Source organism: Centroberyx affinis, unplaced genomic scaffold, assembly GCF_046629955.1.
Source record: "Centroberyx affinis isolate AG114_WGS23_722 - 3 ecotype Tasmania unplaced genomic scaffold, CSIRO-AGI_Caff_v1 ptg000888l_1, whole genome shotgun sequence".
Taxonomy (NCBI): Eukaryota; Metazoa; Chordata; class Actinopteri; order Beryciformes; family Berycidae; genus Centroberyx; species Centroberyx affinis.
Genome location: NW_027279477.1, coordinates 555,627 through 567,950, shown reverse-complemented (window position 1 = coordinate 567,950; position 12,324 = coordinate 555,627). Strand labels below are relative to the sequence as shown.

At 37.1% G+C, this 12,324-nt stretch overlaps 1 protein-coding gene across 2 annotated transcripts; it reads right to left on the bottom strand.

Annotated features, from left to right (window-relative positions):
- Positions 1 to 2,953: 2,953 nt before the first annotated feature.
- On the bottom strand, positions 2,954 to 12,109 carry cdk5 (cyclin dependent kinase 5). 2 transcript variants are annotated; one of them, XM_071521411.1, is made up of 12 exons: positions 11,941 to 12,109; positions 11,550 to 11,638; positions 11,362 to 11,429; positions 11,114 to 11,174; positions 10,924 to 10,980; positions 10,601 to 10,696; positions 9,960 to 10,034; positions 6,293 to 6,389; positions 6,033 to 6,102; positions 5,815 to 5,875; positions 5,602 to 5,682; positions 2,954 to 5,391 (listed from the first exon to the last, which is right to left on the bottom strand). In XM_071521411.1, exons 1-12 carry the CDS (start codon positions 11,975 to 11,977, stop codon positions 5,305 to 5,307), a joined length of 879 nt encoding a protein of 292 aa, XP_071377512.1. In that variant the 5' UTR covers positions 11,978 to 12,109; the 3' UTR covers positions 2,954 to 5,304. The 2 variants fall into 2 exon arrangements, with proteins under 2 accessions (XP_071377512.1, XP_071377513.1); XM_071521412.1 differs by lacking the exon at positions 10,601 to 10,696.
- Between the last annotated feature and the right edge of the window lie 215 nt (positions 12,110 to 12,324).

Below are 12,324 nucleotides of genomic sequence, written 5' to 3'. Positions count from 1 at the left end.
GTCTCATTAATTCGAAGACTGTACACATCCAGTCGCTAAGACCTTTTGAATATGTCTTTCAATGAGAGATGCTGGAAAGTCAGTTTATATATTGAGATAAAAGAGGAAATTGAGATTGTTTGTATATGTGCAAGAAATTAATTTTGATTTCCCCGTGGATATCGGGAAAAACAGAAAGTGCTTCATTGGATGTTTTTCTTTACTTAATAACCAATTTTTACATTAGGTTCAAAAAGAGAGTCAAGGGGCAAAAAAAACAGTTGATTGTATCTTTATATCTTTATATAGCTGACATTTCGATTTTCATTAATGTTTCCCATTTTCTGGGATGGTGTTGCTATATTAGACATACTGACTGTCACAAAAAAGAAGAGCATTTAGCCTGCTGTAAAAGTTGGCCCTTTATTCTGTTTAATGGGTGAATTCATTAGAACAGAAATAATCAGGCTTCCTTTTGCCTTTCTTAATGATGCTCCGCTATGGTTTTTCCATGACCATGTCTTAAAGGTGTTCATCAGCACAATCCCCTGTGATAGTAATCTATTCTCTATTGAACATTAGTGGAGTATAAAAGTTTGTTGGTGACATTCCTAAACTTGACAGAAATTTGTAAATACCCGCGATCAAATGCCATGAAGAAATTCTATATTGCTCATGTGAGACATTTGTCAAATATATATATAGATATACAAAAGGTGTTTCTTCATGTCTGTTCTTGCACCAGAGGGCACTTGGACATTGAATGTGGAAAGGGACCGTTAATTTACCAATGACACTTGAACAAGTCCAAGTTTAGGCCTTGAATGTGTTTCTATCTGAGTGGACCATAAGTGTCTTCCAGTTTCCAGTGATTTACATGACCGACAATTGAATAGAATTTGTCCGATACAGGAGAATTGCCTCAAAACTAAACCCCCAGCCCCATTCGATTCAGTTGATTTATAACAGAAATGCATTGTACAATTGCATCATTGTATCCTATTGTTATTCCAGTACATGTAATCAGCCACAAATAACACAGTTTGTGATGTATAAATGATCAAGTATAATAAACTCTATATTTAACCATCTTCCTCACGTACACAACTTTTCTTCTTATCTTCGTGTCAGTCTACTTCCTCTCTGGTTAATGTTCACTCGTTCCGTAATATGTGTTATTTAATTCCTTGACACTACAGTTATGTACTCGTAGGTACATCTTACATATCTTCACTATAATAATTTGTTGAGAGTACAATTCAGAGAACAGTCTGCAGAGGTTTTTTATGTGAAACTTTCCAATATAATGCCAATCACGTAAGTGGTGTTCGTAACACTGTAGCTTTATTACTCTGTTGTCTGTGTATTAGATGACTGTTGATGTGAAGCACAAACCCTTGGAGATCAGCCATCACTCCAAAGCCAATGACTGGATGTCTATGATTGTGACTACCTTATTGGCTGTAGTTTAACTGCACACGGTGTACACACTGTGCACTGTTCCAGCATTATCAGGAATAAGAACATACTCCATGAGGAGCCAGATACCACCTCACGAAGAGACTTTATCCAAATGGATTTTTTTTTTTTTAACCTTTCAGGGGTATTTGAAAAAAAAAAAAAAAAAAAAAGGTGAATTGGTGTTGTGTCATGAGCAATAAATGCATTGATTCAGATACTACTGTTACCAATTTGACTGACATCTATAACAATTTGATTTGGGATTCCCTTTTTCAATTCATGGCTTATCCAACAGCTGGAATGGATGTAGACTGAACAGCTGCAAATTACAACATAGATGTATGATATTATTATAGTTGTACAATATTATCACAAAATTAATTGTTCATCAGCAAAATAAATAAATACATAAAGACATGGGCGCCAATTCATGTTACGCAGTGATGCTATACTAATGATGTTGCATTTCCATGATTTTGATAGTGTGTCTTATTGTCGGTTAAAAAGCATAAAAACTGCTGGTCATGAAACCTGCTGACCTAGCATTTACAACTGTGACTGTAGGATCTATGAAACGCCCCGGGCCTTTACCTCTCCCTCCCCACCCCCTGCCTTACTACCAGTCAAAGAACAGCAGAGTGTATCTGAACTGGCAACATCAAATACTGAACTGTTTGTGCTTATTAAGTAGTTTTAAATTGATATTTTACTCCATAGTTACGGCCAAGTAGATGACGGTATTCTATATATTTCTGTCAACCAATAGATTTTAACTATTTTATTCTGACAGCTTGATGCATAATAATGTCCGGCACATCACCCGTTTTCTTCCTTGCATGACCATTGTGTATTCCTAGTATCTCTGGTCTCTTAATGTATTATTAGCCATGTTATTCACTTTGTATTGTCCAAATGTAGTTTGGAGCCAGATGAATCAAAATGACACGCCCTGACATGCCCTGTGGTATAATGTATTATATCTTAATAACCAAGAAAATCCTCAAACCAGGCTTGGGATTGTGCAATACTCAATAATGGAAAGCTATTATGTGGGTGTGAAGAACTGCAATATGTTTCTAACATTTTTTTATGGATAAAATAAGCATAATGTGGCTTGAACTGAAACAAATGCATTACGCCTGTAAGACTGGTTCTTACAGGTAACATGTTATGTATATTTCATGAAAAGACTGCATGCACAAACATCTGGGGAACTGGACTTGCTTCATCTGGCTCTACATACTATGTGTGCATTATATTGTAGATTTGTGATTTCAACTCTGAAGTGTACATTAAATAGTTAATACACTCTTAACTATGTGTAACGTACTCAGTCTTAAATCATGAGCTTTTCAAAACAAATCACTGACAGACCAAACTGCAGGCCAGCCAAGTACGGACGACACCCAGTTAGTAAATCAAACCTGACAGACTCTGGTGTGAACTACAGCTGAATAAGAATGAACAAAGTCAAGAACAGGGCGAGATCCAGTCTATTGGATTCATTGGTCAGTATTTAATACATAATGGCCACACGGTCCTGACTTCAGTGTTGAATTGATAATGAAATTCATGAGTCGGCAGAGAGTCTACTTCCAAAATGTTGAAATGGTCTAAGTGACTATGCATGAGCAAACTGTAAATTATTTTCAGAGAAAAGTAAACCAGTATATTTATGTCTACTTTATTGAATACTGAGCCATAATGGCTGAAATTTACACAAAGACCACTGACAGTCTAAATACATGACCCAAGTTCTAACAATGAAACCAAAGATACTAGCAAAGTGCAAAATCCACTCTTCATTCAAAATTAAAATTGAAGTTGTATAAAGTAACTCTACAGCAGTTTGTCTGAAATGAGCGCTGAAATATTTTGTCTCCACAATGATAACGAAATACTAAGAGCAAATGCCCCTATGGTTTGTTGTTTCCAATAAAATCAAAGCTTCATCCACACACAACCTTCAAGCATTATGAATACTAAAAATAGCCTTGTAAATGCCATAGAGCCGAGTGTCAAATTTCATCATTCAAAGGAGAGCTTCTGTACCAAATGAAAAGTTGTGCTGTATTTAAAAAAGACTAAATGCAAAAATAAGCAGACATTCAATTATTAATAAATACATGCATTCCATTATCTTGTCTTACATCAGCAAAATGAAAATAAATCCTTTCCCTATTTAGATAACTACTTCAAAGACAACTCATTATGTAGGCTTTTATGGGATAAGTAGTACTGTAACAATCTGGAGTAAAGTAACACTGCAGAAATTGCAAGCCGTTTATCATGTTAAAATAAGTAACCAAAATGGACACAGCCAGTGGTGCAAAACAATCATTACATAATACAGGTCATCAGTGGATTTTTTCAATTAACTATTACAAAAGCTAATAAGCATCTTAGAAAAGCTAAAAGACATAATGATAAAAGATTGTGTCAAAAAAACAATGAAAAAAAAAATGCATTCTGTCACTAATGGTCCACTGGTCATTACATCTATATTGGCCCATTCATTGATAACCTGGCTATAACCTGGCTTTGTGTTCAACATATCTGATATAATGGATAACTAAATTATGTAAAATAAAACTGTCAGTTACAAAGTGCACAAAATACAAAATGGGAAAAAAAAGCCTGAGAAATAACAAAAAAAATATATAAATTAGCTTCCCATGCTATTATACAATCTTATATTAGGTAGTGGGAAAGAGCTGTATGTATGCAAAACATGAGAAATACAAGTCTGTCTGTAGCCTTTTCTGAAGTCTAGAAGGGTTCAGTAATAAACCAAATAAGCTTTTTCACAATTTTCAACTGACACAATTGCTTGTGTTACTTAAAGTGACATAACACTTTGGTACAGCATTTCCCCTAACATTACCTGCCCAAGAATCTGCAGTCATCACAAACACAGACTTTTATAGATGACAGCAAATTGGCAAAACTACTTTGCAAAAAATGTGACCATGGGGACAAAAACATCCATTATCAAGGTTGTATCACTGTAAAACATATGTGCTAGCAGTTTGTTAGTAGACAAGGCTTTCAAATGAATTCAACTAAGTGACATCCCTACAGATTCCAGATCGACCGTTTATAAATGAGGGTATCAATGTTAAAATCTAGAGCTGCAACGATTAATCAATTAGTTGTCAACTATTAAATTAATCGGCAACTATTTTGATAATCGATTAATCGGTTTGAGTAACGTTTTAAGAAAAATAAGTAAAATTTCTCTGATTCCAGCTTCTTAAATGTGAATATTTTCTGGTTTCTTTACTCCTCTATGACAGTAAACTGAATATCTTTGGGTTGTGGACAAAACAAGACATTTGAGGACGTCATCTTGGGCTTTGGGAAACACTGATCAACATTTTTCACCATTTTCTGACATTTTATAGACCAAACTACTAATCGATTAATCGAGAAAATAATCGACAGATTAATCGACAATGAAAATAATCGTTAGTTGCAGCCCTATTAAAATCTGATTTTTTTTTATCAAAGTGAAATTCATTCTTATGAAACAGAGGGGCTGTTGGGTGAGAATTTCCACAGGTATAAATGTATTTAATGCAACATATTGCATGCTCCCACATTAGTGCTATCAAATAGGAAGATCAAAAATATATAAATCAAAATAGACCAAGAACAGACAGACAGGCTTGCAACCAAAAAGAACCTAAAATCTTGCAGAGCCACTAGGACTTTGTTCCACAAGGAGGCACAACAAGATGAAATGCAGGGAAGTATTTTAAAACCAGTAAGGGATTTGCCTTGTAGGGACTGGTCCTAATGACCCAACAGAGTGAAGGATGATTGATTCTGGCGGCTGAGGTTCAGTGAGAGGAAATTTAGCATCTATGGTGGGCAGAAATCGGCAAAGTAGGGGTGCTGCAAGGCCTCCTCTGCAGAGATCCTCTGGACAGGATTACATTTCAACAGGTTCTGGGTAAGAACAAAGGAAACCTTTTAGTGTACAGAGATGTTTTGCAGGAAAACCTGTCTGCTGGCAACTATTGTTGAGCTACTGCTGCTGTAGTTATCGAGCTATAGCTATCTTGTGCACAAACACAATTACACACACACACTGTTATAGTACTGCAGACCCAACTTTCTGAAAAATTAAAAAGGTAGGCAAGCTCAAAGCCAAATTACCTGCAGTAGATCCCGTCCTGTGCTACTTAGTTTGGGGACCACATTCACCAGTGAGGTGGTGGCTGGATACATGGGATATGGCTGCAGGCAGAGAGGAAAGGGACAGAGAACAGTAGTTCGGTTAAAGAACTGGTTTAAATAGATTGCAAACTGCTTACCCAAGACCCTTCCCCCACTGTAGGCTTTAGAAAATAAATGACATGAATGGTTTACCTTGTAATCTGGAAGTTTTGTCATTGTTTGCCACTGTTCTTCAGTTGGAGTACCCAACAATGTACCACACAGTTAAAGAAAAACTTTTGTAACTGAACAGTGTTTACAACTCTTATAATTTAGCCTCAACCTACCTCTATGATCTGAATTAGATGTCACATACCAGATAAGCAGGAGACTCATCTTGCCAAAACATACAAGTGATGACAAAAGGATATCTGAAGATTCTCTTCAACTGGTCATCCACATCATTCCCAGGGAATAAGGGCCTTCCAGCATTAGCCAGCTCTGAACAGTACATGTGATCAAAATGATAAATGATTCACACCTTAGATATTTTTAGAACTGTAAATGTATAATCAGCCATTTTTTAAAATTAGTACTAGTTTTAACCAAAGTCATATTAGATAACAGAACAAAGTAAGAAAACCTATAGACTAACATGTATCCCCATTTGTGTCGACAGTCAAAGACAAACCTGCAAATATGCATCCAGCGGACCACATGTCAATTGAGGTAGAGTAAAGTTTAGCACCAAAGAGCACATCTGGAGGCCTGTACCACAATGTCACCACCTAGACACAGATCATAAGAGCACAGAGATACAGTGGAGAAATTAGATCTAACCACACCAAATGTCACAGCGAACTTGGTGGTGTTACCAATCCTTCAGGCTTTTACTATTACATAGACACTCTAGGGGTGGCTTTTTTGATCTTAGTCTTATTTTAACAGACACTTGTCTTATAGTGTGAAAAACTTTTTGAACTGACACCGATTTCATGAAGAAACAGGTTGGTAGCATTGTCACCATTAATAAACTTCAATCTACCATCTGGTTTCCATCATGACTCACAATTTTAACAAACTGTTTCTTTGTCAGTGGAACTTTGTCAGTGGAACACAGAACTTTTTCTGGGTTATATGATAAATATGCCTGGTGAAGTGAAATGCCAGACCTAACTAAAAAAAAAAAAAAGAACATCTCCCAGAGAGAATGTGTGGGCTAGCTGAAAGCAGCTGGAAGTGCTTTTGGTTCAGCCTGAAAAGTTAAAAAGCTGAATTCATTAGAAAAAGTTCAAGAGAGTAATACGACTATTCACTCTTCACCATTTATTTCTACAGAAAAAAAAACTAAAAAAATTAAGAAAGTTGCATTTGCACATCGCACACGTGTGCTATTTCCACTACAGGGAATAGCACACATGTGAATACTAATGTGTGTACTAACTTGAAAATGTCAGTGTTACACATCCTTCAAAGAAGCATACCAGTGATGGTACACCAATACTGAGCATGAGCATGACCATTGTCAATGTCAATTGTTTTAATTTACAAGGTCCAAAAGAGATGAGTGCCGTCACTTGCTTTACCAATTTATTACTCTAATCACATTGTATGTAGTACAGTAATATGGGTGTGTGTGTTTTATGACACGTTTGTGTTTCTTATGTCACTTTAAAGTAGTAGTCTTGAGTCTATGTTTCCCTCCCTCATTCGCTATTGAGGCTACCATTAGCCTACTTTCTATAGTAACCTGCTCCTAATCTGATTACATGGCTAATGAGTGTAAAGAATGTCAAAGGCCTGAAAGGACTTGAGGTCCGTCTGGCTCAACCTACAGAGCAACTTGCACCCAGCATTTCAAGTTCAGTTTCAAGTTGATTTCAGTTGTTGTTGCACCAGGTGTATCACTAGTTTTGTGACACAAATGTAGAATACAACTAAATGGCCTTTTACATGATACATTCTGAGGTTTTAAAACATGTCCTAGAGGATGAATTCCTATGGATTTGAATGAGTTTAAATGACAATTCTGGTTATTTTCAATCTGGGTGTTATTTTCCTAGCTTTTGTCATCATGACAATTGATTGTGTTCAAAAGTGAACTGAAGATACATAAAGCTCTACAGTGATGTAATTGATGACACTTATGCATTAAAAGAACATGTTACGTGCTTTTAATACAACAACACCCACACTACACATCTTTAAATAATTGTGATTGAACAATTATCACAACATTTCAGTTATAATAGTTTATTGATACATTTTAACGTTGCCAACACACTTCCTTGTTTACTTTGCTGGCTGACGGTTTTGTGCAATATTCTTATTCTTGCTAAGTAACTAAAATAACATATCTAATGCCGCAATGTAAGCACATTTCAGGCCATGGAAAATTGGCTGTAGGCAGGTTCTACTGCAGTGTGAGTGCTATTGTGTTGAAAAGACATGTATTAATCGCTTTTTGGGTTCAGCTGTTGGTGCTTGCTTTGGCCCTTGAGTGTGTATTGGACAGCAGCGCTACTGGCAAAGTGGAGGAATGTAAAGCTCTCCAGTGAAGTAACTGACAAACTTTTGAACACAATCAATAGTCATAATGGCAAAAACTAGGAAAATAAGGCCCAGGTTCATAATAACTGGAATTATCCTTTAACATTACAGGTTTGTCAAACAATGACTCTGACTGCTTGTTTAAAATCCCTGTGTTGTCATCAGAACAAGCTGTTAACTGATGGCTAAATCATTTCAAATTGAAGCAAACAACTTCAATCATTGTGCACGTGTTTGCTGGACGTATCCAAGTAACTCTGAAGAATCATTCATTTCTTCTTGCTGAAATAGTGCAAATGTCATGTCCCAGGATAAAACATCTTCTGAAATGACCTTTTAAATGACCTTATTTCAAATTATTAATGCTTCAAACTCTGCCTTCCCTCTAGCTTTGTGTTTATTACATTTTCAAACCACTGGTGTAACGGCGGGTCATGTGGCCCCCTCGTGAGATTGACAGGCAGGGCCCTTGGGTCAGCCAACCAAACCTGCTGAACCTATCAGAGACTTGCCTGCCACTCCTCCATTGGCACACAGCGACAATAAAATGAAACACCACTTCAACTACACAGTGGCGTTCGCTCTATTCCCTTCCATCATTAATTGAGTAGCTTAATGATAATTCAGCTATAAAGCCAAAAGAAATAAACAAGCTGAATGCAATGAAAGTCATAGACACAGTCTATTTGGCGCCATTGATTACTCAATCAAACTATAATCCCCCAAATAAAACGTGTGTCATTTAATAGCCTATCTGAATGGAGGTTTTTCTGGGTATGGTGTTCCTTGCTGGAATAGTTAAATATCCTTATCCTAGTCTTACTTAAAAAGGAAACCACAGGAGCACTGAGTGAGCCAAAGCAATTAGTGCATTATGGCAGGACAGCAGCCTATCATAATGCAAGGCCATTCACTCTACTACAATAGCCTGGCTCTAGAGTATGCTGGCAAGTGTCACCCAGCCCAATGCCAATAAAGTTACGTCTCATCTAGTCTATTTTCGTCTGAATATGACATTTACCTGCTCTTTTCAGTCAGAGCCAATATATCGGTCTGGGTTCCATTTCTTTTCAGTCTCAATGTGAATACATGAACACTGACAACAGTTGATCATGTAGATACAGCAGCTTATAACAACTTATTTATTGCCAATAATAACACGTTTGATCAACATTGGTGGTTTTTCAAAAATACAAAAAAATAATTCAAATTAGCCTATACTGTACATCAAAGACAGCCTAGTAACAAAACAATAGGCTACTGTAGCATGCCACATGTCATAACAGTCATTTTTACCCAGGCAGATTTTTGCACACAAATGAGCTGCAGTAAAACTTGTCTAATTGAAAACAAATGGACTGAAATCCGCTTTTAGTCTTGTTTTCCTTTACAACCTACTGCCTGAACCTAATAGCCCATATGACAGTGTAGCGTTGCATTTGCCTCTGCAAATGTTTTTATGACAGCCCTTAGATCAAGTTTGCGGGTCCATTTGTTTTTGATGCTGAAATATTAATTTGACCACTTTATAACAATATATATTTATAACTTTTTTTTCTAGTGCTGGGGTTGTAGTGACAGGGCCCCTGACAGACCCAGATCCAAAATCCTTCATCATCAGGCTCTAGTTGAACCTACTGAAAACTACAACCTCAACTACAGAAATCAATCTGGCTCGATTTTTCATTGGATCCATCACGCACCAGAAACTGAGCAAATATAATCAGAATAATTTAACAGAAGTAAGAAGTTTTTAGTTGTGAGGAATTACATGTTAGCACCTGCTGTATTAACAATGTGTAACCTACCTCTGCTGAGTAACACCTCACTGGAATCCCAAAGGCTCGAGCCAACCCGAAGTCAGCCAGCTTCAACTCCCCATTCTGTAGATACAGACATCAGTGATCAAATCTTCCAACATATTAACACACACTAATAAACTATAGCCTCTTCAGTGCATCAGATTCAACAATACGTTTCACACAATCTGTTACTGAATTCAAGTTGTGAATTGACAAGACATGAGCCACATAGAAAGAATGAAGATTGCCCTGCTGCTCAACAATAGCTTGTTAAGATAAATGATCTGCTTACTAGCGTACTAGCCTAACTGTCAAAGTCCAAAGCACAGTACTTGAATGTATAGAAAGGGCACTTCCTGGTGTATCGTGGTAATTTCCATTGGTACACCCAACATGGCTTCCATACTGTACATGAGACTCAGAAATGTTCGTGCATCCTAATGATGAGGTTGCCATGGTAACACATCAGCTTTCTGAATCTCATGCACCAAATCAGCACCAATTTCCATGGCAACACTATCAGACATTCTACAGCAACCATTAAGTAAGTAAGTGTACCAGCTAAATGGCCATCTAAGAGTGTAGATTTGAATGGGAATGATAGTTCTATCAATTCAAATTCTATGGTCCAAATGAAATATACTCACTCTGTTGATGAGGAGATTCTGTGGCTTCAGGTCTCTATGAAGAACATTTCGACTGTGACAGAAAGCAAGGCCCTTCAACAGCTGGTACATGAATGACTGCACATGAGAGTGGAAGACCAAGTTTAGAGACAAAAAATAATAATTAAGCAATTCATTCCACATTTCGATGAATATCGTTGAAATATTGTTGACAATGGGAGGCTACAACTTTCTCTTTGTAAAAAACAAGCAGTTTATGGCCATTTAGCAAGCATGTAGGTCTTGATTAACCTCTGGATTGGTTAACCTCTGGATATGGATTGTCCAGGATGCCAATCTCTCACCTTCACAGTTTCAGGATCTAGATCCCCATTGCAACTGTCAAAATACTTCTTCAAATCCTGTAGTTGATAAGACACACAAGTTAGCCTCATTCAGACAAATAACATATTCCTCATCAATTAAAGAAGGGGGAAATAATTATCAGCATCTACGTCCACTTATAGTACATCTGTAAGCATCAGTTTATCTCACCTGGTCACAATATTCAAAAACCAAGGTTAACTTCTTGTCACTGTGCAAAACATCATGTAGCCTGGGGAAAACAAAACAGCCAAACGTTAGCTGATCGCTGTTAGCTTAGATCGAGGCAGCTTGGCATTTTAATATATTTGATCAACAGTTAAACTATCGTTGGCATTAGCACATGAGTACGTTAACGTGAACAACCGAACCAACATGCAAGCTATATTCAGTTTGGGTAAAAAAAAAAAAAGACTGACCTGACAATGTTTTTATGCTTCAGTTCTTTCAGGAGACATATTTCTCTCAGGGCAGAACTTGGCACCCCCTGAAAGAATCATATTGACACTCTGTGATTAGCACTAGCCTGCTAACATCACCAGCTAGCAAACACTGTTAGCTGAAATACACTTAACGTTAGCTCTCTTATTTTGTTGTTACCACATACCTCGTCGTCGTCGTCCAACCTAACCCTTTTCAAAGCCACAATTTCGTGGGTTTCTCTGTTTTTAGCCTTGAAAACAGTTCCATAAGTACCTTCGGAATAGAGAAATCACAGTTAACGTTAGTGATGAATGGCATGGCAACGCTAATGGCTGTAAACTAGCAAGTATCGTCAAAGCTCACAGACAGAAATCGTCTGACACATGTTATCAACGACATATATCAGTATGTGTGTTACCTGTACATATTACACCATATAGGGTTAACTACAAAATTAGTTAACGCAAGCACCAGGCTCACAATCTAACGTTAATTAACCCTGCAAGTACACGAATGCTAACTAGTAGCAAGCTAGGCTAACATCAACTTTGCTAAAAAAGCATAATGCAACTTACCCTCTCCGATTTTTTCAAGCTTTTCATATTTCTGCATGTTTGGCCAGTAACGCCAGCCTCAATCTAGCTAGCAAACTACTGACTGATCAAAGCCCCAAGTTGGGGGTTAATGTTTTGCTAGCTAATCTTAGCTTAGAGCTATCTGCACTTGCTGCCTCTAGTCAGCTGGCAAGCTTGTCTTGTTGGTCATCTAGAGGCCAAACGACGAATTGCAACAGATTGCTGGGAAACAATTTCTTCATCTTCTTCTTTTCTTTTGCGGCAGATTACAGAAACCATTTTTTTCCAATTATATATATATATATATATTTTTTTTTTTTTTTTTTACAAGGCAATAGCCAACACAAGACACACAACAAAATCACAGTAAGCAAATACATACAC